Source organism: Orycteropus afer, unplaced genomic scaffold (assembly GCF_000298275.1).
Source record: "Orycteropus afer afer isolate SDZICR_OR568_19922 unplaced genomic scaffold, OryAfe1.0 scaffold00051, whole genome shotgun sequence".
NCBI lineage: Eukaryota > Metazoa > Chordata > Mammalia > Tubulidentata > Orycteropodidae > Orycteropus > Orycteropus afer.
Window position 1 is genome coordinate 1,765,496 of NW_006921638.1, and position 27,753 is coordinate 1,793,248.

At 36.5% G+C, this 27,753-nt stretch overlaps 1 protein-coding gene across 1 annotated transcript in view; it reads left to right on the forward strand.

Moving 5' to 3' along the window:
* Positions 1–27,753, forward strand: part of ARHGAP5 (Rho GTPase activating protein 5) — a 67,235-nt gene that overhangs the window by 36,213 nt on the left and 3,269 nt on the right. The window contains exons 2-5 of the mRNA XM_007938530.2: positions 737–884; positions 21,615–21,692; positions 26,472–26,603; positions 27,008–27,113. Coding sequence (XP_007936721.1) covers positions 737–884; positions 21,615–21,692; positions 26,472–26,603; positions 27,008–27,113 — 464 coding nt within the window. The remainder of the gene's footprint in view (positions 1–736; positions 885–21,614; positions 21,693–26,471; positions 26,604–27,007; positions 27,114–27,753) is intronic.

A 27,753-nucleotide genomic window follows, 5' to 3' on the forward strand; every position in this document is an offset into this window, starting at 1 on the left:
GTTTCCGAGGCAGTATCACTACGAAGGTAGGAATGCCCAACCTTCCTTCCGAGGAGTGGCTGGTGGATTTGAACCACCAGCCTTCTGGTTAGCAGTTAAGTGCTTTAGCCACTATGCTACCAGAGCTCCCTAATTCTGATTAGGAACCCATTTTCTCTCTGATGGTAGATTGAGATTAAACTGAAAAGTCTTACCTCATCTTGGTCTTTACTATTGGCAAAATGTTTTGTGCATTGCTTATGAAAATTACCTTATTATTAGAGAGTCAGTAGATAGGAAGAAAATGGGGTGGAAAATAAGGGACAAATAATGAGACTAAAGTTTACGGAGTAGTTACATAGCTTTCTTATGTAATCAGTGCTTTATTATGTTCTTGGAAATACAGAACCTGACTTGGACCTACCTAAAGACCAAATAAAATTAATCAAAATTAGACTCAATTGGCTATCCCTTACTCCCAGCTTGTCCCTTGTATTGGCATTGGAAAATGATCTTTCTTACCCAGTCATCTTCTGTTATTTCCCAAAAGGAACGCTTTTTTCCCCATAGTCAGTCATTTCTGTTCACTTTTTTTGGCCCTTGCTGCTTCTAGGAGAATTTATTTAAGGAATCCAAAATTGATGGACTACAGGTTAGATGTGTATTTTTTATCCAAAATGTATATTTACATTGTTGAATGCCAATATTATTCTGAAGGAAATTAATAGTTTAATTTGAATATGTTTTCTTGTACCAGAGAAAGAAAACTAAGAATTGCTTCAATCCACCAACACGTAGAAATTGGGAAAGTAATTACTTTGGGATACCTCTCCAGGAACTGGTTACAACAGAGAAGCCCATACCACTATTTGTGGAAAAATGTGTGGAATTTATTGAAGATACAGGTAGGATGGAAGTATCATTACAAGAGATTTTATTTAAAATTTTATATATGCAACATTAACAGTTTCTCAAATGTTTGTGTTTCATTACAGCTAAAATTTTGAAAGAGGTTTATAGTTTTCATTGTCAGGATTGATTGTGTTTACCATTAACTTTATATGTAACTAGCTGATTATTGAAAAAAATTTTGTTTTTGACAAATACTATATTTGTTGGACCTTTTTTAAAATTTTACTGTTATTTGAGTAAAAGTTTACAGAACAAATTGACTTTCCATATAGCAGCTCACGTGCACTTTGTCTCATGACATTGAATGCAATTTCCCATATGCAATAGCTCCCTTCCCACTTCCTCCCCATAGCCACCTCTTTGCTGTGTCCTTCCCTCTCATGCATTTCTGTCCCCTGAGCTGTCTCCCTGTGCATCTACAGCCTTTCTGTTCTCCTGTTAATGATCTCTCCAAGGAGTGTATCAAGCTAATATAAATGTTGAACTCATATGCCTGTTTTTTGTTTGTCTGGAAGCCACCAGAGTGGGTTCTGTTTTAGACCTGAAGGGCAACTAGAGACCATAGTCTAAGTGGTTCCATCAGACTCTGTTAGACCAACAAACCTGCCCCCCCCCATTCTTTTTTTTTTTTTTTTTGATGATTTTGAGTTTTGTTCCACATTATTCTCTCACTCTATCCGGGATATCCTACATAGATCCCCCTCCAAGTGGTTGACAGTGGTAGCTGGCACCATCTAGTTCTTCTGGTCTTACAGTCATGTAGGCTGAGAATTGCATGGTATACCAGTCACTTGGACTAATTGTTCCCCTCCCTGCATCTTTGGTTTTCTTCATTCTTCTTTGCTCTGGATGAGGAGAGACTGACTCATCATTAGATCTAAATAGCTGCTTGCAAGCTTTTTAAGATTCTAGTCATTACTTGCCAAAGTAAGATGTGGAAAAATGTTTTTGTGTAGTATATTATGCCAATTAAGCTTGATGTCCCCTGTGACTATAGTCCCGAGTGTACAGTTTGTTTGACTTCTTTTTGAACTTAATAAGTGATTAAATCAAATGCTAAAATGTTAAACTTAGCTTATTCTGGCTTGACTTTGAAGTTATGCTACTATTAATCGAGAGGTAGTTAGGATTTGAATTAACAGTCTGAAATTTTCATATTTCCTAAGCCTAATACTGTTTTCTTTGTATTAGGCATTTTACACAGGAATTTTTCTTTCATATTTTTAAGGAGTATATAGATGGCCTCACTATTTTAAAAACAAGCTTGTTCTTATATTTATTCTGTTCACTGTAAACTAGTATATTAGGATTGATCTAGTCAGAGGTAGAGAATAGAGGCAGAAGGTTATCGTGTTCAAGAGTGTGTTTAAAATGAACAATATGAAATGAACTATGAAATCTTAGTGATTGAATGGACTACAAAATTTAATGCTTTAAAAACATGAGCCAGTTGATTTTAGCTTTATTTGTTCTTAATTCCTATTTATATACAAGGATTCTTTTGGTTTGTTTTTAAGAGAAGCTGAGATACCTGTAGGAGCTCTGGTAATGTAGTGCCTAAGGCATTTGACTGCTAACCAGGAGGCTGATGGTTCAAACCCACTAGCCACTCCTCGGAAGGAAGGTTGGGCAATCTACTTCCGTAGTGATACTGCCTCGGAAACCCAAGGAGGGGTCACTATGAGACCAACTCTACAGCACATAACAAGATGCCCATAGCCTATCTAAAAAATTATGCTCATCTTTACTTAGATACCTTACCCTTTAGTATAATTATCAGCTAAGTTCTGTACACATTGGATTGTCTTTTTGGTGAGAAATTATGATTTTCAGTAGTTAATTTTAGCACAGTTGTAATAAGAGGGTAGAATATTGAGAAATGCCTGTTACACACTAGTATTATAGTTACATATTTCTTATCCCTTCTGGTTGATGAGTGATAATTCATAGAGCCTACTTTGGCATATAACCTTAATTTTTTCTTTCAACAAATATTTGAAAAGTATTTGTAGCCAAATTCTTGTCAATCAATATTTCTTTTGTTTTTATTTATTTATTTATAAGAAAACAACATTTTTATTGTGATTTGGGTGAAAGTTTACAGAGCAAATCACTGTTCCATTCAACAATTCACACGTTTTGTTTCATGTCACTGATTGCAATCCCCTGAATGTACCATCACTCCTCTCACTTCTTCCCTATGTTTTTCATTTCCATTCCTACTTAACTCCTAACCTTTCCTGCCTTCTGAACTTTGTTCTTAGGCAAATGCTGCCCTTTTGGTCTCAAAACGTTGATTGTTGTAAGGAATGTGTACCTTCCCAGAGTTATTGTTCATTTTCTAGACCTGTCTGTTGTTTGATTGAAAATTGAGTTACGGAAGTGAGCTCAGTTCCAGGTCCAAAGGATGACTAAGGAAGGACCCTAGTGATGGGGATTCCACCAGTCTCTATCTACCGGGAAGCCTGGTGTTTTTTATGGTTTTGAGTTTAGTTCTATATTTTTCTTTCCCTCCATCCAGGACCTACCAATGTGATCTTTTTCAGAGCAGTTGGTGATGGTCGCTGGGTACATCTTGTTCTTCTGATCTTACGGTCCTGGAGGCTGAGGTTCATGTGGTTAATTAGTCCTTGGGCCTAATGGTTGCCATGTGCCTTTGATTTTCTTCACCATTCTTTGCTCCAGACCTATCTATATTTCTATCCATTTTTTCATTATAGAAATGCAAACATTCTTAAAATAATAACTTCTTGCTTTGGGTTTAAAGAATTCTCATTTTTTGTAGTAATATAATTAGGATATGACTGAATAGTTAAAAAAATCATGTCCTTAAAACGCAAAATCATTTTTTAAAAATGGGGGTGGGGCGCCAGGTTTGCTGGTCTGATAGAGCCTGGTGAAAACCCTGAGACTGTGGGCCCTTAGCTGCCCTTCAGGTTTGGAATTGAACCCACTTTGATGGCTTCCAGCCAAACAAAAGACAAGGCATATAAACTGAACATTTACATTAGGTAAATACACTCCTTGAAGAGATCAATCATGGGAGAATAGAAGGGCTGTGTATGCACAGGGAGACAGCTCAGGGGGCAAGAGTGCATGGGAGGGAAGGACACAAGGAAGAGGTGGCTATGGGGAGGAAGTGGGAGGGGAGCTGTTTCATTGTGGGGGATTATAGTGTCATGAGACAAAGTGTTTGTGAACTACTGTATGGAAGATGAATTTGTTCTGTAAACTTTTACCCAAATCACAATAAAATTCAAGAAAGAAAAAATAATGGTATTGAGTGATTGAAAAGTAATGGATTAGCATTTTGTACTTTTATTTTTATAATAAAAATTTGCCACTTTTGGGTATTTTAATAATAGTTTGAGTGATTTGTTTAGAGGAAAATGAATAAATTCCAAGTGTAAGATAAAATGAAATCTACTCCAGTTCTTATGGAATTTGAATTAGTTTAGGTCAACTGACAAGTAATATGTTTAAGTGCTTTGTGAAGTACTTTAAGACACAAGAATAGATATATGAAAATTAAAGCCAATTATTTTGTTGCTGTAGTGTATTATTTTTTATTACTGATTACTGCTGAGGAGTTTTAGCAAAGATTCAGAGTTCCTTCAGGGTTCAGTTTAGAACTCTGCACATGAACATGCATAGCTATCTTGTATTTGAGAACTCAACTTCTGGGAATGTAAACATATTGTACTAAAAAATCCCAAACTTACTGCCATCAAGTCAATTTCTACTCATAGCAACCCCTCCTTGGGTTTCTGAGGTGGTATCACTACACAAGTAGATTGCCTAACCTTCCTTCCGAGGAGTGGCTGTTAGGTTTGAACTGTCAGCCTTGTGGTTAGCAGTCAAATGCCTTAGGCACTATGCCACCAGAGCTCCTAAACATATTGTAGATACCCATAATTTTACAGTCACACTTTGCTGTTTACAAATCCTTTAGCATAACACTAGAAATGATCAGTAGTTTTATTACTGTTAGAATCATTGCTCTTGTTTAAAGACAACATTTAAACAACCTTGAAGAAAGTATTATGGTAATTACAGTAATTTTTGTTTTGTTTTATTACTTTAGATAATATTTTGTGTTTTTGGTGAAAGTTTACACAGTAAATTAGGTTCTCATTTGACAATTTATATACAAATTGTTCAGTGACATTGGTTAAAATTTTCACAGTGTGTCAGCATTTTCAATTGGGTTCTGATTGTTCTGATTCTAGTACTATAGTTGCCCTACCCCCTTATCTTCTCATCTTTGCTTTAGAGTAAATGTTGACCTTTTGATCTCATATAGATAGTTTTTTAGTAGAGCAATGTAGTTACAGGTAATACCTTTTATTTTATGTGCCATTCTGTTATTTCAGTAGAAGGTGATCTCAGGATAGTTTCAATGCAAGTTTTAAAGTGTATCTCAGGGTGATAATCTCAGGTAATCCTTTGGTTTTAACAGGTCCAGTAAGTCTGGCCTTTCTTAAGAATTCGAATTTTGTTTTACATTTTTCTCCCGTTCTTTCTAGGACAATCTAGAGTGACCCTCATTTGAATAGTCAGAGTGGTAGCCTGGTACCTTCTAGTTCTTCTAGTCTTAGGGTAGATGAGGCCATGGCTGCTATAGGCTTTTTGCCCAGTAGATTTGTTTCTTTGAGATTTTTGGTTCCTTCTTAATCTTTTGCTCTTGATGAATAGAGACCGGTAGTTGTATCTTACATGGCCGTTCACAAGCTTTTAAGAGCCCGGAAGCTACTCACTTCATTAGGATGTGGAGCATGAACTCTGTGAACTACATTATGCCAAATGACTTAGTTGCCATGAGTCTAAGGTCCTAAGCCTTCAAACATAGAAAACCAATCTCACAAGATGTTTGGTTATGTATGAGTAGTAACTGCAATTGTGTCTTCTATGAATATATGTGCCTGCGCAAATATATCTACACCTACATGTACATAGAGATACTTCTCTGTACACATAATGTGTACATTGTACTTACTCACTTATCTGTATGCCTATATGCATATTTATGTGATCATATACTTGTTTTTTGGTCATTGTTTTGTTGTGAAATTATTTATGTCAAATTCTTCAGTACAAGCATCCTTTTCTCTTGAATTCTTGATAGTGACTTCATTTACTTTGGTCAGGCTTTACCATAAGCTATCGTAGTTTTTAAAATTAGCTTTATTGATAGAACTTAACATATAATAAAATTAACCAATTTTAATTATACCTTAGGAGTTTTGATAAACATTCTGCTGCAAGCTAAAAGGTCAACGATTTGAACCCACCAGCTGCTCCTCCAGAGAAATATATAGCTATCTGCTTCCATACACTTTTACAGCCTTGGAGACCCTATGGGACAGTTCTACTCTGTCCTCTAGGGTTGCTATGAGTCGGAATTCACTCAGTGACAGTAGGATTGGTTTGGTTTGGATTATTGTTTTGTAACTATCACCACAGTCAAGATATAGAACATTTCCATCACCCTCAAAAAGTGTGCTTTGGTTCACTTCACCAAATCTCATCCTCTCTGCTCCTAACCCTTGACAACCAGTGATTTGCCTTCTATCACTATAGTTTAGTCTTTCCTATAATTTCATATAAATGGGATCATATGATATACTGTCTTTTTGTCAGTTTTCTTTCACGTAGCATAATGTGTTTGAGATTATTCATGTCACTGAATCACTACTTATTTTTAATACAGACTATATTCTATGGGAATACCATAGTTTATCTGTTTTCCTATTAATGTACATTTGGATGGATACAAATTTTTACTGTTATACACGGAGTTACTGTGAATATTTTTTGCACAAGCCTTTGCGTACATATATTTTCATTTGCTTTGGCTAATACCTAAGAATGGAATTACAGATTATATATTAAATAATCATTTAATTTTATGACAAAATTCCAAACTTTTGCATTTTGCATTTTCACCAGCAATTCATGAGGAGTCCACTTATTCCATATTCTTTCAAATACTTGGTATTGGAAGAGTGTTTTTTTTAATGCATTTTATTGAAATATAATTTATGTATAGTAAAATACACAAAACTAAAGTGACATGGGTCAATGCAATTTTTTTTCTTTTTTTGCACTGTTCCCTCCCCTCCCTTCCCCTTCCACTCCTGGCTACCAACAAAGAAAGTTTCCCCGCATGTATAAACCTTTCCTAGACCCTCCACAACAACGAACTAATACTATATTTGTCCTTCTGTGATTGACTTATTTCACTCAGCAAAATGTCCTCCAAGTTTATCCATATTATGTTGTGTTTTGCAGACTCTATATTATTCTTTAGTGCTGCATAGCATTCCATTATGTGTATGTACCATAGTTTGGTCATCCATTCTTCTGCTATAAATCTTAGAGATAAGTCCCATGACAGATATGTAATTATTGGCAGATCTGAATTTGTTGCTGTCATTTTTGTTATGTGCTTAATCATGGTGTTGATTTCTTCCATATAATTTTCTATGCTGAGCTCGTTTTGTTTATGATTCATGTTCTCACTTCCTTCATTGCTATTGTTTTAATATTTGTGAATATTTATGCTGGTCTTCTTTTTTGATGTGAAGGTTTATCATTTTTCTTTGAGGTTACCCTGTGATTTATAGTTTTCCCAAGTTTAGAACAGTCCGTTCTATCTTGTAGTTGTCTTTACTTCCCTACCATCTAGAAATTCCGTAACAACACAGTTTTTTCCCTCTTTTTGGTTTGTAGTTGTCCTCATTTGTCAATTGATGTCTCTGGTTCCCTGTTTACAATCTTGTAGGCTTATTTACTCTGTCTGGCTACTTCCATAGCTGGGTTGGTTTCTGGGTTATATCATCATGTGTGTTAATGGTCAGTTGTTGTTGACTGTTGGTTCTCTGTCCAAAGGGGACTTTAGCATCTCTTGTAAGCTTGGTCTGGTTTGAACAAATTCGTTTAATTTCTGCTTATCTGGAAATGTCCTAATTTCACCATCATATTTGAGGGACAGTTTTTCTGGGTACATAATTCTTGGTTGGAAATTTTTCTCTTTCAGGGTTTTACATATACCATCCCATTGTCTTCTCACCTGCATGATTTCTGCCAAGAAATCCAAGCTTAGTCTTATTTGTTGCCCCTTTTTGTTTTTCCCATGCTGTTCTCATGATTCTTTCTTTGTCTTTGGTTTTGGTAAGTTTGATGATGATATGTCTGGGTGATTTTCTTTTGGGATCTATCCTGTTTGGGGTTCGTTGGACTTCCTGAATGAATATATTCTCATCTTTCATCACACCAGGAAAATTCTTGTCCAACAAATCTTGAACAATTTTCTCTGTGGTTTTGTCTCTTCCTGTTCTGGAATTCCGATTACACATAGGTTATTCCTTTTGGTGGTATCCCACATGAACCTTAGGATTTCTTCATTTTGTTTTGATCTTTTTTTCTGATTTATCCCTTTCCAAAGAAGTGTTCAGGTATTTGCCTTCACTCTCCCTAATTCTGTCTTCCATAGATTCAGTTCTGCTCCTTTGCCCATTCAATGTTTTTATCTATTTCTGAAAATTTAGTATTAATCTTCTGGATTTCTGTGTGAAAATTTTGCATCATTTCTAATTTTTCATTTATTTTGCCATTTTATTCTTGTATTGTCTTCCAGAATTCTTCTAGGTTTTTGTCTGTGTTTTCCTTGATCTGTCTCAATTCGTTGAAGCTACCTAAATATAATTCTTTTGAATTCCTTATCAGGGAGTTCTAATGCTGTGTCTTCCTCAGGATGTGATTTGGATCTGTATCCTGGTCCCTTATTTCTTCTGCTTTATCTTGCTTCTTGTGTGGACTGTGATGCTGTGTGGACTGTGATGCTCTGTGGTGTCCAAGGCATTGTGACGTTTTTGTGTTTATATTTAATTGGTGATTGTAGATTGTATGTTGGAGTGACTTACCATGACTTTTGTTTTCTTTGTATGTTATCTACGCAAGCAGGGTACTGTGCTCCTCTATTTGCTAGTTGAGAGCACTTACACACTCACCACTTGTCTCCTTTCCTGTTGTCAGCCTCTCATATGTCCCTGCCAACCTTTGCAAAACAGCCTATTAGGTCCCTGGAATCCGAATGAGAATGCTATCACTTTAAGATTCAAAATGGCTGCTCCCTCTGGACAGTGGGAAGTCAATAGCTCAGGTTGTTTCCCTCCTTGCTGTTTCTCTTCCTAGTCATAGGCCACCAGCGCATTCGTCACTGCATCCTTGGTAGCCAGGGCTGATATTTAGATCAATTCTCAGGTCCCAACACCACTTGGAAATATTCAGGCTGTTTGTCCTGTCAGAGTAGTGGACAGTCCGCAGCTCTGACCGTCTCTGTACTCACTGTTTTCATTCTGGTTTTTCCACTTGTTGGTGCCTTATCCACTTCTGTATGTTGTTATGTGCCATCGAGTTGGACCTGACTCATAGTGACCCCTCTTTGGATTTCTGAGGCAGTATCACTATAGAAATAGATTGCCCAACCTTCCTTCCGAGGAGTGGCTGGTGGGTTTGAACCGCCAGCCTTCTGGTTAGCAGTCAATACCTTAGCCACTATGCTACCAGAGCTCCCTCCACTTCTGTATAGTTCCTGTCAAAGCTCAGGGCTCCAGGATTATCTTCTGTATCTCTGACAATTGGTTTTTCTTTTCTTTTTTGAAGAAGGTCCGTGTCACTTGTCTGCCATTTCTCCATCTTACTGGAAGTCCCTATAAGACTTGTTAAGTTTAGGCATTTTAGCAGATGAGTAGTGGTATCTCATAATTTGCATATCTTTAATAGCTAATGATGTTACACATACTTTCATGAGTTTAGTGGGCATTGGTGTGTCTTGTGACATTCTTTGTCTTCTTGTTACTGAGTTGTAAGAGGTTTTCTTTTTTTTAATGCACTCTGGATACAAGTATCAAATATTTTATCTCAATCCATGGGTTGTATTTTACTTTATTATAAGTCTTTTGATGAACCAAAGTTTTTAATTTTTATGAAAATTTGTCATTTTTTTATTTTATGGTTCATGTGTTCTATTTTCCAGCTGAGAAATCTTTGCTTAACATAAGTCCAAAATTTTTCCTTTTTGTTTTCTTCCAGAAGTTTTAGCTTTAATTTTTGGGTATAGTATGAGGGAAGGATTAAGGTTTACTTTTTTGCATATGGCTAAGTTTTCAGTACCATTTATTGAAAAGACTGTTCTTTTCCCATTATATTACCTTGGCAGCTTTGTCGAAAATGAAATGACCATATATATGGATCTGTTTCATGATACTCTGTTAACTCCCATTGTAGTAAATCTTCTATCAGTTAAAGTGCTCCAGCTTTCTTTTTAAGTTGCTGAACTGTTCTAGGTGATTTGTATGTCCATATAGCTTGTCCCTTCCTACCAAAAAAAAAAAAGCCTAGAATTTTGACTAGGGTTATGTTAACTCTATAGATAGATTTTGGGAGAATTGACATTTTTACAAAGTAATTTATGAAGGTGGTATATTGCTGTATTTATTTCTCTCCACAGTATTCTGTAGTTTTCTGTGTATAGGTCTTGAACATATTTTGTTATATTTAGCCATAGATATTTTATGTTTCTAGATGTTGTTTTTTCATTTTATGTTCTAGTTCTTTATTCCTAGTATATAGCAAAACATACGACCTTGTATCCTGCAACCTTGTGAAACTCACATATTCATTCAAGTAGCTTTTTTAGTAAATTCTTCAGGTTTTTGTATAATGGTCATGTCGTCTGTGAATAAAGTATTTTATGTCTTTCTTTCTAATCTGTATTCATTTTTTTCTTGTCTTTTGAAGTAGTAGGACCTCAGATAGTACTCAGTAGACATTGTGAGATCAAACATCCTTGCCTTATTTCCAGTCCTTGGGAGAAAATATCTAGTCTTTAATCATTAAGTATGATACTAACTGTTGTTTTTTTGTGAATGCTCTTTATCAGATTGAGAAAGTACCTTCTATTACAAGTTTGCTGACTCATCCAGGATGAGTTGGTTATGCACATGGTTTTTCTCCATCTGTTGAGGTGATTATATGGTTCTTTGTTAGCCTGTTTATATGACTGATTTTCAGATGTTAAGTTTACCTTCTATTCCTGGGATAAACCCCACGTAGTCATAATGTATTATCCTTTTTATAAAAAACTGCTGGATTTAGTTTGCCAAAATGTTAAGGATTTCTGCATCTGTTCCCAACAGATAGTGGTCTGTAGTTTTCCTTTCTTGCAGTATCTTTGGTTTTCATATCAAAATAAAGCAGGCATGCAGTGTAGTAAATTACATGGTATGGCTTTTCTAGCCATTGTCTTTTTAACTCCCTCTTTGCTATGAGTAGCTGATTGTTAAAGTTACCCACCTAGTATATTTCTTTTGGAGTGGCTGAAAGCAATATTCTGGGAAGTTCATTCTCTCTCAGGTGTATAGAAGTCTGATGTTGGGATTGGTTGGTTTTGGCCACTCTGCCAGGCTCAAAAAGGAGCCCTCCTAGAGGCAGGAGGAGAGTCACTGAGCCTTGCCACTGAGAGAGAGAGACATTAGAACAGCATGCTGCTGAAAGAGAGATGTGAGAGAAACATGCTGCTGAGAGAGAGACACAAGAGAGATGCACTGCTGAGAGAGAGACATGCTGCTAAGAGACCGAGAGAGATGACTGGCTGCTGAGAAAGACAACCGGCTTCTGAGAGAGACTAACTTTGCTCCTGAAATTGAATTTGTAGCTTGTTGCTTCCCTGATAAACCCCATAATCTGTGAGTTCTTTGTGGCCACTGCAGTGAATTACTGAACCCAGCAGAGAGGTGATGGGTACCATGGAAGGAATGGTTGGTGTCAGGGTTGGTGAAAGGGCTGGAGGGGAGGGAGCATGTCTGGCCTTGCAGGAATAGGCCTTTAGCTGATGGTAGTGATTTTTTCTTCCTCTTGTGGGGCTAGAGGAGGTCAGAAGATGCGGCTCCTTGCCCCTTTGGCAAGGCATCGTAGATATAGTTTATTTTCTGAAAGAATTGGTAATATTTCTTCCTTAAATTTTGACAAAATTCACCAATGAAACTATTGGAACCTGGAATTTTCATTATGAAAAAGATTTTATTGATTAAATTCCTTTAATAAATTTTAGTTCAGAATTTTATTTATTTATTTTTTGAGTGGTGAGCATTGGTTGCTTGAGTAATTTGCCCATTTCATCTTAGTTGGCATGTGGTATTTTTAGTAATGTCTTCTGTTTCTTTCCTGATTAATGTATGTGTCTTCTTTCCTTTTTTTTTTTTTTTTAACCATCTTTCAGCAGTCTGGTTAGGAATTTATCAATTTTATTGAACATTACAGAGAACCAGATTTTGGTATTACTGATTTTCGTCTTTTGTTTCATTTTCTAATTTATTGAATTGTACTTTATTTACCCCTCTGTTTTGTTTGGTTTCTTGACTTTTTTTACAGTAGGAATCTACTTTTCCCCCTCCTATTCTTGCTGAAATGAACTGGTTTTGGCCATTTTGAATCAGACAATTGTAAAACCTACTGTGCCGGGAATGCCAAATTGAAGAGGAATAGCGTGGCATTCATTGTCACAAAAATGTTTCAAGGTCTATCCTGAAGTACACTGCTGTCAGTGATAGGATAATATCCATACCTCTACAAGGAAGACCAGTTAATACTACTATTGGTCGAATTCATGTGCCAACCACTAAAGCCAAAAATAGGAAAATTGAAGATTTTTACCAACTTCTGCAGTCTGAAATTGACTGAATATGCAATCAAGTTGTATTCATTATTACTGGTGATTACAGTGTGAACGCTGGAAAGAAAGAAGAATCACCAGTATTTGGAAAATATGGCCTTGGTGATAGAAATGACTTTGGAGGTCACATAATAGAATTTTGCAAGACCAACAACTTATTCGTTGCAAATAACTTTTTGCAACAACATAAATGATGGCTATACATGTGACCCTCACCAGATTGAATACACAGGAATTAGATCGACTACATCTGTTGAAAAAGGCCATGGAGAAGCTCAGTATCTTCAGCCAAAACAAGGTCAGGAGCTGACTATGGAAGAAACTAACAGTTGCTCATATGCAAGTTCAAGTAGAAGCTTAAGAGACTTAAAACAAGTCCACGAGAGCCAAAATAGGACCTTGATTATATCCCATCTGAATTTAGAGACCATCTGAAGAATAGATTTGACACATTGAACACCAGTGACCAAAAACCAGAAAATTGTGGGATGACATCAAGAACAGCATACATGCTGAAAGTAAAAGGTTATTGAAAAGATGGGAAAGGAAGAAAAGACCAAATTGGATGTTAGAAGAGACCTGAAACTTGCTCTTGAATGGAGAGTAGCTAAAGCAAATGGAAGAAATAACAAGATAAAAGAGCTGAACAGAAAATTTCAAAGAGCAGCTTGAGAAGACAAAGTCAGTTCTTATAATGAAATGTGCAAAGACCTGGAGTTAGGAAACCAGAAGGGAGGAACACACTCAGCATTTATCAAGCTAAAAGAACTGGAGAAAAAAATTTAGCTTAAACTTGCAATATTCAAAGATTCTATGGGCAAAATATTGAATGATGCGGGAAACATCAAAAGAAGATGGAAGTAATATAGAGTCACTCTTCCAAAAAGAATTGGTTGATGTTCATCCTTTTCTGGAGGTGGCATATGATCAAGAACCAATGGTATTGAAGGAAGAAGTTGAAGCTGCACTAAAGGAATTGGGGAAGAACAAGGCTCCAGGTATTGATGGAGTATCCATTGAGATGTTTCAGCAAGTGGATGCATGCTGGAGGCACTTACTCATCTGTGCCAAAAAATTTGGAAGATTGCTACTGGGCCAACTGACTGGAAGAGATCCATAACTGTACCTATTTCCAAAGAAAAGTGATCCCACAGGATGTGGAAATTACTGAAGAGTATCATTAATATCACATGTAAATAAAATTTTGCTGAAGATAATTAAAAAATGGTTGCAACAATATATTGAGAAGGGACTTCCAGAAATGCACGCTAGATTCAGAAGAGGATGTGGGACAAGGGATATCATTGCTGATGTCAGATGGATCTTGGCTGAAAGCAAAGAGTACCAGAAAGATGTTTACTTGTGTTTTATTGACTGTGCAAAAGCATTTGACTGAATCATAACAAATTATGGATAACATTGAGAAGAATGGGAATTCCAGAACACTTAACTGTGCTCATCAGGAACCTGTACATAAGACCACAAGGCTGTTACTTGAACAGAACAAGGGAATACCACATGGTTTAAAGTCAGGAGGGGGTGTGCCAGCATTGTATCCTTTCATTATACTTATTCAGTGTGTATGCTGGACAAATAATCCAAGAAGCTGGACTATATATGAAGAGGAAGAACACAGCATGAGGATTGGAGGAAGATTCATTAACAGCCTGTGATATGCAGATGACACAACCTTGCTTGTGAAGATGACTTGAAGCAGTTACTGATGAAGATTACTCACTACAGTCAGCCATATAGATTATACCTCAACATAAAGAAAATGAAAATCCTCACACCTGGGCCAACAAAGAGGAGCTCTGGTGGTACAGTGCCTAAGGTATTTGCTAAACAGAAGGCTGGCAGTTCAAACCCACCAACCACTCCTTGGAAGGAGCATTAGGAAATCTACTTCCATAGTGATACTGCTTCGGAAACCCAAGGAGGGGTCACTATGAGTCAGATCCGACTCGGTGGCAGTGAGTTTGGTTTTTGGTTTGGGGCCAGTAAGCAGCATCATGGTAAATGGAGAAAAGATGTCAAAGATTTCATATTACTTGGTTCCACCATCAACACCAATGGAAGCCAAAACCCAAAACCAAACATTGCCATCAAGTCAATTCCAACTCATAGAGACCCTCACTGGGTTTCTGGTGCAGTAAATCTTTACAGAAGTAGATTGCCCCGTCTTCCTTCTGCAGAGCAACTGGTAGGTTTGAACTGCCAACCTTCTTGTTAGCAGTCAGATGCTTTAGGCACTACACCACCAATAAAAGCAGCAGTCAAGAAATCAGATGACGTATTGCACTGGGCAAATGTTCTGCAAAAGACCTTTAAAGTGCTGAAGAGCAAGGATGTCTCTTGGAAAACTAAGGTGCACCTAACCCAAGCCATGGTATTTTCAGTAGCCCCATATGCATGTGAAAGCTGGACAGTGAATAAGAAAGACCAAAGAAGAGTTAATGCTTCTAAGTTGTGGTGTTGGTGAAGAATACTGAAAATACCATGAACTGCCACAAGAGCAAACAAATCTGTCCTGGAAGAAGTGAAGCTTGAATGTTCCTTGGAAGTGAGAATTGCCAGATTTTGTCTCACCTTCTTTCGTCATTTTGAAAGGACCATTCTCTGGAGAAGGATATCATGCTTGGTAAAGCGGAGGGTCAGCAAAAAAGGGAAGACCCTCAAGAAGATGTATTGACACAATGGCTGCAGTGATAGGCTCCAGTATAGCAAGGATAATAAGGATGGTACAGGACTGGGCATTATTTCATTCTGTTGTACATAGATAGGGTCATGGTGAGTTGGAGCTGACTTGACAGCACCTAATAAAAACAACATTCCTTTTTTTATTGTTACATATTTTAATTTTACAATATATTTTAAACTTCATAATACATTCTTCCAATGTTTGATAAATTGCTAGAATGAGTCACAGAACAACTGTGACTCAGGAGAGTGCTACACTTAGGATTGTAATTTAAAGAGTAGAGCTCTAGTGGCTCAGTGGTTATGTGTTTGGCTGCTAAACAAAATGTTGGAAGTTGAAAACCATCATCAGTTCCATGAGAGAAAGATGTGGCAATCTGCTTTCCTAAACATTTTCAACCTTAGAAAGTCTGTGAGGCAGTTCTAGTCTGTCATGTAGAGTCACTGCGAGTCATATTCAGGAGCTCTGGTAGCATAGTGCCTAAGGCACTTGACTGCTAACCAGAAGGCTGGCAGTTCAAATCCACCAGCCATGCCTCAGAAGGAAGGTTGGGCAATCTATTTCCATAGTGATGTTGTTGTTGTTGTTGTTATGTGCCGTCGAGTCAGCCCTGACTCATAGCGACCCCTCCTTGGGTTTCCGAGGCAGTATCACTACAGAAGTAGGATTGCCCAACCTTACTTCCAAGGAGTGGCTGGTGGGTACTGCCTCGGAAACCCAAGGAGGAGTCACTATGAGTCAGGTCGAACTCCACAACACATAACAACAACATGAGTCATATTCAACTCAGCAGCAATGGACTATAACAAAAAGAATACAAACAAACAGATGCATAGGACAAGATCTAAGAGGATCCCAAGATGGAGTTTTCATCCTAGAAAAGGCATGTGTGACCCTCCCAAGTATTGATGTCTTTCACCAATCAGGAATCTCATGGAGAGAAAGTGTCTAGAGCTTTTATATTGGAGTGTCATTACATAGACATCGTTGCCCACATGGTTGAACCCATTTACAAGCCTCCCTTCTGTGAGGATCAGGCTTTATATGCCACATGGTGGGTCTTTCTGGCCTGCTAAGTTCCCACTGAAGAGTCACTTCATTAGCATAACCTATTAGGTAAATGTGGTCTGGAACCTCCATAGATAAAGACACTTCAGTCATTGGAGAAGTTCTGAGGTTTAATAGGTTATTGTTCTGGTTACCTAGTGCCACTCTGACAGGAATATACCACAAATAGGATGGCTTGAACAAACAGGAGTTTATTTTCTTACGGTTCAGGAGGCTAGAAGTCTGAGTTCAAAGTGCCAGGCTCTAAGGGCTGTGTGAAAGCCCCTCAACCTTGGGCTTCAGCTCTGTCTCTTGCTCCTGGTCCACTGAAGAGGCATCTCTTCACTTAGGCAGCTACTGGCTGCTGGGGCTAACAAGTCCAAGGTCAACAAATAAAGTGGTGCAGTGCTAGTGTTACCAAACCACATGGCATGCCATTAATTTAAGTCCATTAAAAGCCCCATGGTCAGTAGAGCATGGCAGGCTGCTGAATAACAACCCAGCTACATGCAGAGTTCAAGATGCTATAAGCTAGAGACCATTCTCAAAGCTGTTTCTTACATATAGGAAGCAGAATACATCCCCAAAGCAGCTACTCACCTGCTTGTGGTAGATCCCACCATGGAGTTGATTGCCAGTCTCATCACAGGGAATAACTACCACCAGCTGCATAGCCACTGAACCAGGCCCAACCAAGTTGACATACAGATTTAACTACCACAGTTATCTTTTAGGACCCAAGGCCAAAGGCCAAATCCTTTGGGAATAGTTAATTGTAGGGGTGCTGACATGGGCACAGTGATTAAGTATCTAGTTATTAATCAGAAGATCAGCAGCTCAAGCCTCCAAGGCCTCTCTGGGAGAAAGATGGATAGTGTGCTTCCATTAATATTTACAACCTTGGAAACCCTGTGAGGCAGTTTTACTCTTATCTTGTGTGGTCTCTATGAGTCAGAATCAACTCAGTGGCAGTGGAGTTGGTTGGTTGGTTGGTTATCTACCTAGGAGTTGAATGGCTGCCTCATATGGTAACTGTATGTTTAACCTTTTGAGAAACTGCCAGACTGCTCCAAGATCATAGTTATTCAGTGTTTGAAAACTGCTTGTTAATACTCATTGTGTGAAAACTGTTCTTTCATACAATTTTCTGTTTTTTAATGTTTCAAGTGAGAGGTCAATTTGTATAGCAGATAATCCTGGTGGAAGCAGATGCTCCTTTTTGTTTGTATGGTTGTTAGCTGCTATCAAGTTAGTTTTGACTCATGGTGACCCCATGCATAATGAGATTGGATCATTATGATTAGAGTTTTCATTGGCAGATTTTCTAAAGTAGATTATTATTATGATGCCTTTGTTCCTAATTTATCTTAGTCTGGAAGCTCCATTGAAACCTGTTCAGCATCTAGTGACATACAAGCTTCCACTTTATAGATATGGTGGGTATACTTTTGAGAGGAGCATTGTTTGGGACCTGAACTTCAGTCTTCTACATGGAAGGCAAGAATTCTATTACTGAACCACCACTGACTGCTCTCTCTTTTTATATTAGTGTATGTATATATGTCTATATATATATATATAAAATAAGTTGTGCTAAGTGGTATTTAACTCAGTTTGAAAATAACCCTTGAAAGAAATACCAGTTTTAAGTTTAAAGTGACAAAGAGGTCTCTAACCAGTCAACTCTCTACACTACTCAGTTTTTATGTGTTATGTTTAGGACTTGGGTGAGGGAAAGAGAGATAGGAAAGATAGGAAATAGTATGTACAAAGATAGAGGGGGGAAAATGGTATTTTTGAGAAACTGGGCGATTCAGAAAGGGTTTCATTGATGTCCTAAGGAGAAAGTTGACCTGGCATAATTCACTTACTGTTTTAGGAAGAAAAGTGTAAATAATGAATTAAGCATTGGTAGGGCATACTGAAAGCTGAGATCACTAGGAGATTTTAAAATTCCAGCAGTCCAAATTAGAAATTAAGGCTGAAAATTATGGTAGAAATAGAAAAGGGGGGGCTTCTTTCACAAACTAAGACAATAACATATTAAGGATCTTTGGTTCAGAAAGGACTCAAAAATGCCTCTCAAATTGCTGTATGTAAGAGTCAGTGTACCATTTTGAAAATAGTTGTTGAGTGAGAAAAGAAATTTGACATATTGATGATGGGTTCATTTTTTGAATATGCTTGTAGAGTATCCTTATAAAAGCTCAAGACTCAGTTATGTATATGGCAATGGATTTCTGGAAAATGGTTTGTTGTTTATATACAGTTTTGGTGATTGTCAGTAGATACATATTAATGTAAGCTGTGGATTGATGAAATTCGAGATGAAGAATGAGAAGCAAAATTCACAAAGCAAACAGCTATATAAAAGATTGGGGTCCTGAAAGTCTGTTGTTGTTGTTGTTATGTGCCGTCAACTTGGACCCGACTCACAGTGACCCCTCCTTGGGTTTCCGAGGCAGTATCAACCACTACGGAAGTAGATTGCCCCATCTTCCTTCCGGGAAATGGCTGGTGGGTTTGAACCGCCAGCCTTCTGATTAGCAGTCGAGTGCCTTAGCCACTATGCTACCAGAGCTCCCCCTGAAAGTCTAGGAAGAAGAAAATCTTAAATAAGAAAGAAGCATAGTTGTAAGAATCAAATGTAGAGAGGAAGTAAGAAGAAGATTGCATGACTTAGATTTTTCTTTTTACATTTTTAATTGAGGTGAAATTCATATAAAATTATTTTATTGTGTACAATTCAATGACATGTAGTACATTCTACTGCGTAATCTAGTTCCAAAACATTTTCATCACCCCCAAAAAAAATCCCATGCTGATTAAACATCATTTCTTGTTCATCCCAGTCTCTAGCCCCTACCAACCTACTTCCTGTTTATGTGGATTTACCTATTCTGGATATTTCGTGTAGATGGTATCATACTATATGACTTTTTATGTCTGGCTCTTTCACTGAGCATGATGTTGTTGAGGTTCATCCATGTTGCAGCATGTATCAATACATTTTTCTTTTTTATGGCTATGATAGGGTATATCCTTTCTGTGTGTATGTCACATTTTATCTGTTCATCTGTTGATAGACATTAGGTTTATTTCTACCTTTTGGCTGTTGTGAATGGTGCTTCTATAAACATTGATGTCCATGGATTTGTGTAAGTACATGTTTTCAGTTCTTGGGGTACCTACTATGAGTGGAGTTGATGGGTCATATGGTGAGTCTATCTATGAGCTTTTGAGGAACCACCAGATTGTTTTCCGCAGCAGCTGCACCATCTTATATTCCCACCAGCAGAGGTCAAAGGTTCCAATTTCTCCACACCATTGCCAGCACTCCATTATTTTGAGAATAGCCATCCTAGTAGGTGTGAAGTTGGTATCTTATTGTTTTGATTTGCATTTTTCTTGGGTCTAATGATGTAGAGCATTTTTTCATGCTTATTGACCGTTTATTATATATGTTTGGAGAAGTATCTGTTTAAGTATTTTGCCCATTTTTTAATTGGGTTAAGTTTGATGAAGTCCAAATTATTTGTTTCTCTTTTATTTGTGTTTTTGGTGTTGTGTGTATTCTAAGGATCCATTGCCAAGTCTAAGGTCATGCAGATTTAGCCTTATGTTTTCTTATAAAAGTTTTACAGTGTTAGCTCATATATTTAGGTTTTTGATCCCCTTTGAGTTAATTTCTATATATAATGTGGCTATCCAGCCAACCTAGCAACATTTGTTGAAGATACCGTCCTCCCTCATGAAGGGTTTTGGCACCCTTGTTGAAAGTTGTTTGGCCAGTGGGTTTATTTCTGGACTCTCACTTCTATTCCATTGGTCTATATGTGTAGCCTCATGCCTGTACCATACTATTTTGATTATAGCTTTGTAATTGTTGTTGTTGTTGGTATAGCTTTGTTGTAAGTTTTGATATCAGAAATTGTATTTACTTTTTTTTTAAAAGGTTGTTTTAGCTATTTATGATCCTTTGCATTTCCATATGAATTTAAAGATCAGCCTTTCCATTTCTGCAAAAGTGAGCCTTGGGATTTTGATGAAGATTGCATTGAATCTGTAGATCACTTTGGGTAGTATTGCTATTCATTATTAAGTCTTCCAATCTATGAACAGGTATCTTTCCATTTATTTAGGTTTTTAATTTATTTCAGCAGTAGTTTGTAGTTTTCAGTGGACAAATGTTATACTTCCTTTGTTAAATATATTCCCTAAATATTATTTTATTCTTTTGGATAGTATTGTTAATGGAACTAGGTTTTTGCCCCCATTTTCAGCTTATTCATTGATAGTATGTAGAAATCCATCTAGTTTGTGTTAATCTTGTATCCTGTAAATTTTCCTGAATTTATTTTTTAACTTTAATAGCCTTCTTATGGATTCCTTGGGATTTGTGGCATATAATACTATATTATGTGGTTTGTTACTGCCAAGTTGGTGTAGAAGTCCCCACTGAAAGTCCACTGACCTCTTCTGACCTCTGCAAGGCAGAGAAGAGTAGTGCCTCTTACCTTGGGATGTTGGTAGAATTTCAGGTTTCCACTAAGCCCCTGCTGATAACTAGGGGGGAGGGCAGGAATAGGTACCTTGTTATTCCCGGGCAGTAGTAGAAGTTCAAGTTCCCCACTTAGCCTTCACTAATAGAGATGAGGAGCAGGATTTCATAGTGTTTGGGTGAAGTAGGTGGTTATTGTCAAAAATGTTTTGTCTTGCTGGGCTGTACATTTTTTTTTCATTTCTTTGACTAGAAAGAGCAGACTTTTCTTGTTATTCTTTGCCTGTGCTCAAATGTGTTTCTGGCATTTGAGCTGCTTCACTGCCAAGTCTGGGAATATGTAGAAGTCAAATAGAAAACCCAAGAGATCCACTCTGTAGTGTTGTTGTCCCAAAGGTATCCCTACCAGTTAACTTTCTTTTCTTCACCATTCAGAGTTTTTTGTTTATTTATTTATATATGTGTGTTTTATTTAAGGTTTTTAGCCCTGTTTAGTAGGAGGAATATGGAGAAATGTGTCTACTCATCTTGTCTGGACTGGATGTCTTAAATGGTTTAAAATAAAAAAAAGTCCATTAAGAACTTATTTTAAAAATGAAATGCTCAAAATATTTTATTCTTAAAAATGTATTGCCACCATATTATTGTAACTTATTAAGTTGTACTTTAGATTAAGTACATACTTTGATACAGATACATGTGTTTATAAAAGAATGTATATCTCTCTGTTTTCTTAGGGTTATGTACTGAAGGACTGTACCGTGTTAGTGGGAACAAAACTGATCAAGACAATATTCAAAAGCAGTTTGATCAAGGTAAAAAGATAACTATGTAAGATAGAACCATTGTTTTATTGTTTTCCTTATTAGAAATTTCATAGTGGGAAGGTTAATTTCAATTTGAAAGTAAGGGGAGGGGATTATGAAGTGAATTATATAATAAACAGATACTAATGTCAAGGAACCTGAGAACTAAAAAAAGCTTATTGACTGCACACCAGAAGGAAAGTCAATACTTTATAGAGCTTTTTTTTTTTTTTTTTTTTTGAGTGAAGGAGCTAAGTAAAGCTGTTGCAAATGAGATCCATTCCTAAGTGTGTCTTTAAGAATTTGTAGATCAGTCAGAACAGGTTCATAGAGTTGTTATGTAGCCTTTAGTACAAGAAAAGCCTGGAAGCCTTTGCAGTGATTAAAAGTTACACATGCAGCAAGTGAAGGTGATTGTGAAGACTTTATTGTGAGTAGGCGGCATTGGTTCAGTGGTTCAAGGTGAGGGCACATTTACATATACAAAAAATGGAGGTTGAGGCCACATAGCACTGCCTTGCTCAAAGATGGTGCTCCCTTGCTCAGAGATGGTGTTGCTTTGTTCAGAGATGGCAGTCAACCACACCACTTAGAATGTACATGGCTCTCCACAAAGTCCTGCCAGTAATCCAGTCTCAGATACCATGTTCTAGAAAGGGCTAATTACTACTCAACTCTTCTGAATTTCCCATTCCAGGACTTCAACCCATAACTTTTTCTGTTGCAGTTACTATGATGAATTATCAAATTATAAAATTCAACTCTTTTCCTGTTGCACTTTGTTGGCTATGATAGAACCAGTTTGAACTGGTTCAGAGCTGTGCTTTAAGAGCAAGTAGGAGTCCATAGCTCCGGGCCTGCCTGTACTAGGGAATTATAAGTAATTAGGTAGTATCCTCAGAAGGAAGGTTAGGCAATCCTACTTCTGTAGTGATACTGCCTCGGAAATCCAATGAGGGGTTGCTGTGATTCGGGGCCGACTCCACGGCACATAACAACAAGGTAGTATCAAAATGGAAATAAGTCATAAGAAACTTCTTGTGCAATAAGAGAAAAAAAAAAATGGAAGATGACTCTATATGTTTTTTTATGTAAGTGTAAAATCTGAAGAGGAGCCAGTAAATACGGAATGTGATACTGACGAAAAAGGTTATTTAGTGTTCAAGCAAAGTTCAGAGGAATGGAATGAAGAGACTAGATTGTTTTAGAAATGATGAGAAGCTATGTCTTAAACTAAGACTACAGGAAATCATTGAAAACAAATATTTTGAAGTAAAACTGATTATTTTATGGCCCATGTGCCTTCACTCTGTTTCTTCCTATAGTTCATATATATCCTTAACTCATAGCTGTCTCACAAATAAAAGACTATAACTGAATCCATACCAATCCATCATCAGAATTAGAAAAGGAATAAATTGGCTTATGATGGATCAGCATCTTTGTATTTCATGTTGGGAAAACTTTATTTTATATATATATATATTTATTATAAATGTTACATAAAATTTGTGTATATAAATACAATTTTAATACAATCTAAGCAAAATAGGGATAGAAGGGAAAATCTTCAATATAATAAAGGGCATATATGCAAAGCCAACAGCCAACATTATTGTTAACAGAGAAAGACTCAGAACATTCCCCTTGTGAATGGGAACCATACAAGGATGCCCTCTATCACCACCAGAAAAATGAAACAAGACCCATACCTCACCCCATACGCAAAAACAAACTGAAGTTGGATCAAAGACTTAAATGTAAAAGCCAAACTATAAAATTCATCAAAGATAAAATAGGAACAAATCTAGGGGCCTATCTATGTCATAAATAGGCTATCAAGCATAACCCAAAAGGCACAGATGGTGGAAGAGAAGCTAGATGACTGGGACCTTTTAAAAATTAAATTTTTATGCCCATTGAAAGACTTCCTCAAAAGAGTAAAAAGAGAACCTACAGATTGGGAAAAAATATTTGGCTATGACATATCTGACAAGGGACTTAATCTCACAAGTTTATAGAAAACTTGAACACCTCAGTACCCAAAAGACAAACAACCCAATTCAAAAATGGGCAAGGGACATGAACAGACATTCATTAAAGAAGATACTGGTGGCTAACAAACACATGAAGAAATATAATCATTAGCTATTAGAGAGATGCAAATCAAAACAGCAGTGAGATATCTTCTCACTCCAGCAATAATAGCAAAGTTCAACAAGACAGAAATAACAAATGCTGATAAGCTTACAGAGAGATTGGAATTCTCATAGACTGCTGATGGGACTGCAAAATGGTACAAACATTATGGAAAATGGTATGGCATTTCCTTGAAAAACTGAAAATAGAAATACCATTTGATCAGCAGTTTCATTACTAGGAATATATCCTAAAGAGGTGAGATCCAGGACACGAACAGACATATGCACACCATGTTCATGGCAGCACTATCACTATAGCAAAGAGATGGAAACAACCTAAATGCCCATCAACAGATGAATGGATAACCAAGCTATGGTACAGTCACACAGTGGAATGCTATGCAATATTAAAGAATAATGAGTACATGAATCATCTCATAACGTGGATGAATTTGGAGGAACTTAGGCTGAGTGAAATAAGTCAATCACAGAAGGACAAATATTGTGTGAGCCCATTATTGTAAAGTCAAGTTTTACTCAGGGAAGGAAATTCACTTTGTTGGTTACCGAGGAGGGGAGGGAAAGGGAGGGAAAATTTCAGACTAGTTGGGGGTTACATGTTGAATTGGGTGAAGGGAAGGATGGTATGGAAAGAGTCTGTGACCAGCATGATGGCACTGGGGAAAGGAAGTACACTGAAACACGCACATAACATGTAGACAACAGAAACAAGTACTGGTACATACGCGATACTGCATTATCATTAATACCAAACACCAGAAAGGAAAAACAATTATTAAATAGCCACTTGTTTACATTTAAATCTTTGCTCTCATATAGAATTTAATATGAGATCAAAATTTTAAATGTAGATGAGTGGATAATTTTATAGTCTTAGACTACCAAAAGGAGCTCTGGTAGCATAGTGCCTAAGACACTTGACTGCTAACTAGAAAGCTAGTGGTTCATACCCACCAGCCACTCCTCGGAAGGAAGGTTAGGCAATCCACTTCCGTAGTGATACCACCTCAGAAACCCAAGAGGGGTCGCTGTGAGTCGGGTCCGACTCAACAGCACATAACAACAACAAGAAGCTTGATATAAAACCTAGAAAACATGAACAAGATGATAAACTGACTGCTTAAAGATGTAGACATTTTGTACGAGAAGGTAAGGTGGGATAACTAACAAATTCAGGAGAAAAACTGTTAACTTGAGGAGAGTATGGAATACTTAGCTAGATTAAGTAATTTACATCAGAAGAAAATGACTAACAAATAATATGAGAATATTCTCAGCCTCTATCGATTTTTAAATGATTGCATTTATTTATTACTATAGTAAAAAAAATTGGGGGTAGGGTATTATGTATCTTATATACTGGATGCTTTTTGAGAAGCAGTTAGAAAATGTCTATTAAAATTTAGATTAGTTTTGCTAGAGAAATTCCACTTGTAGAAATTTTTGTTACAGAAGTCTGTATAACCATTCCAAGATACAAAAGGCATTCATTCGTAGCATTATTTATCATTTTAAAAAGAGAGGAAGCTACCCATGCATCATAGAATACTTGTTAACCATGTGAAATAGTTAAATTGAAGATTTATGTGTGTTGAATTGGCAAAAAAAATGTTGGTTGTTGAATCTATATGCCTGGCTGCAGAAGAGTATTGTATAGTTACATTATCATGTTTTTTTAAGAATCTTGTTAGAAAAACGGTTTGAGCTTTACTATATTGGCACAATTTCATTATCAGTGGTGAAGGCTTGGGAGCTCTGGTAGCATAGTGGCTAAGGCACTTGACTGCTAACCAGAAGGCTGGCGGTTCAAACCCACCAGCCACTCCTCAGAAGGAAAGTTGGGCAATCCTACTTTCCTAGTGATACTGCCTCAGAAACCCAAGGAGAGGTCACCGCCATGGGTTGAGGTGTCCAACTCGATGACATATAACAACAACAACAGTGAAGGCTTGCTTTTAACTTAGGACTTGACTAATTACTATTTAAATTTAAACTATTTTATATAAAAAAAAAATAAGTATATAATAGTTCAAAGGTCCAAATTAGAATTTATATATATATAATTCCTATCTTTTTTCTTTTTTTTATGGCCACATTTAAATGACTTATGTAAACAAAAGTTGATGAGTATTTACTCACTCAGTTATTCACTGCCGTTGAGTGGATTTGACTCATGGCGACCCTCCTTGGGTTTCCAAGGTGGTGTCTCTACAGAAGTAGATTGCCAAACCTTCCTTTAGAGGAATGGCTGGTGGGTTTGAATCTTCAGGCTTCTGGTTAGCAATCAGATGCCTTAGGCACTATGCTACCAGAGCTCCTTGATGACTATTAGTAAATGTTAAAGTTCTTTCATATACAATAAGCCAGCATTTTGATTGTAACAGAATGCTTCTTGTTTTGTTCTCTCATCTTTGATCTGTGTAGTTCATTAGAAATTTGTGAGTTTGTCAGGCAAATTAAATTAAAACAGTAAGGAAAGGATTTCTTTACACCTGTAAAATAACATCTTCAATGAGAAGATTGAATGTCTTTGGATCTGGAAGCACCTGTTTAGCTTATTCTTCCCACAATAAATTAAGATTTATTATATGCATCATAAATTAAAATTTTTACTTTTTGTTTTTAGATCATAATATCAATCTAGTATCAATGGAAGTGACGGTAAATGCTGTAGCTGGAGCTCTTAAAGCATTTTTTGCTGATCTGCCAGATCCTTTAATTCCATATTCTCTTCATCCAGAGCTATTGGAAGCAGCAAGTAAGTATAAATCTCCTTTTTTGAGGGGGATGTTAGCTGCAGTTCTTGGATAATGATTGTTAAATGTTAAAATCAGTCATACTCTAGATTGCAAAGCTAATAAAAATTCAGCTTACTAGAACTGTGTTTCTCAATGTCATTTTCCTCTAAATCTAAATAAAATCAGAATCTTTGGGGGCAGCACCTGAGAATAATGAGTTTTATTTTAGCTGGCTTCCTGGGTGATTTAGATGCTTCTGGAAGTTTGAGAATCATTGTTTTTGTTTATCCATCATAATATGCTTCCAACATATTTCTTGATTGATAATGCTTCCTGCTACGCTTACTGTAAGAGACAAATATTTTTAAAATCAATTTTTTAACTTACTATTTTCACACAAATGCCCAACACTTTAATTTTACAGAAATCTTGGATAAAACAGAACGTCTTCATGCATTGAAAGAAATTGTTAAGAAATTCCATCCTGTAAACTATGAAGTATTCAGATATGTAATAACACATCTAAACAGGTACTTGTTTTGGTTTTGCAAATAAAACTCATTACAAATCCAAATGTATGATTATATAAATTGATAATCTTATTTTTCTTGTTTTAGAGTTTTAATCAAATTGTTCTTTAAAAAATATAGAATTTTTTCAGTATCTGTACTGTTATATAAATAGTAAATATAAGTACATTTTTTAATCACACATCCTTTAACAGTTTTCTTATTTAGAATCTTAGAATTTTATGTAAAAAGTCACACGTAATTAATCATGTCAACTTATTTGCAGTTGGAAAAATTGAGGCTTAAAGATAAATTATATTTTTAAAGTCACAAAATAGTGACACACGAAATTTTATGTTTTATGTTTTTTCTATCATAATGTGTTACTTCTGTATATCTCATTTTTGTTGTGAAATTTTATTAAAAACTTGAGTTATATTACTAACTAGCCTATTACCTAAAATGCAGTACACTGATTCTTGTATTTCAGTCCTTAATATCTTGACCTTAAAGTTGTGCTTTTTTTCTAAAAAGATACTGCCTTTTCTCTTGCTGAGTCTTGATTTTCTCAACTATAAAATGAGAAGAATAGCACTTCCTAAGTTATTCCAGGACTATACCAAAAAACCAAATCCTTTGTCCTTACTTTGTTTTTGACTCA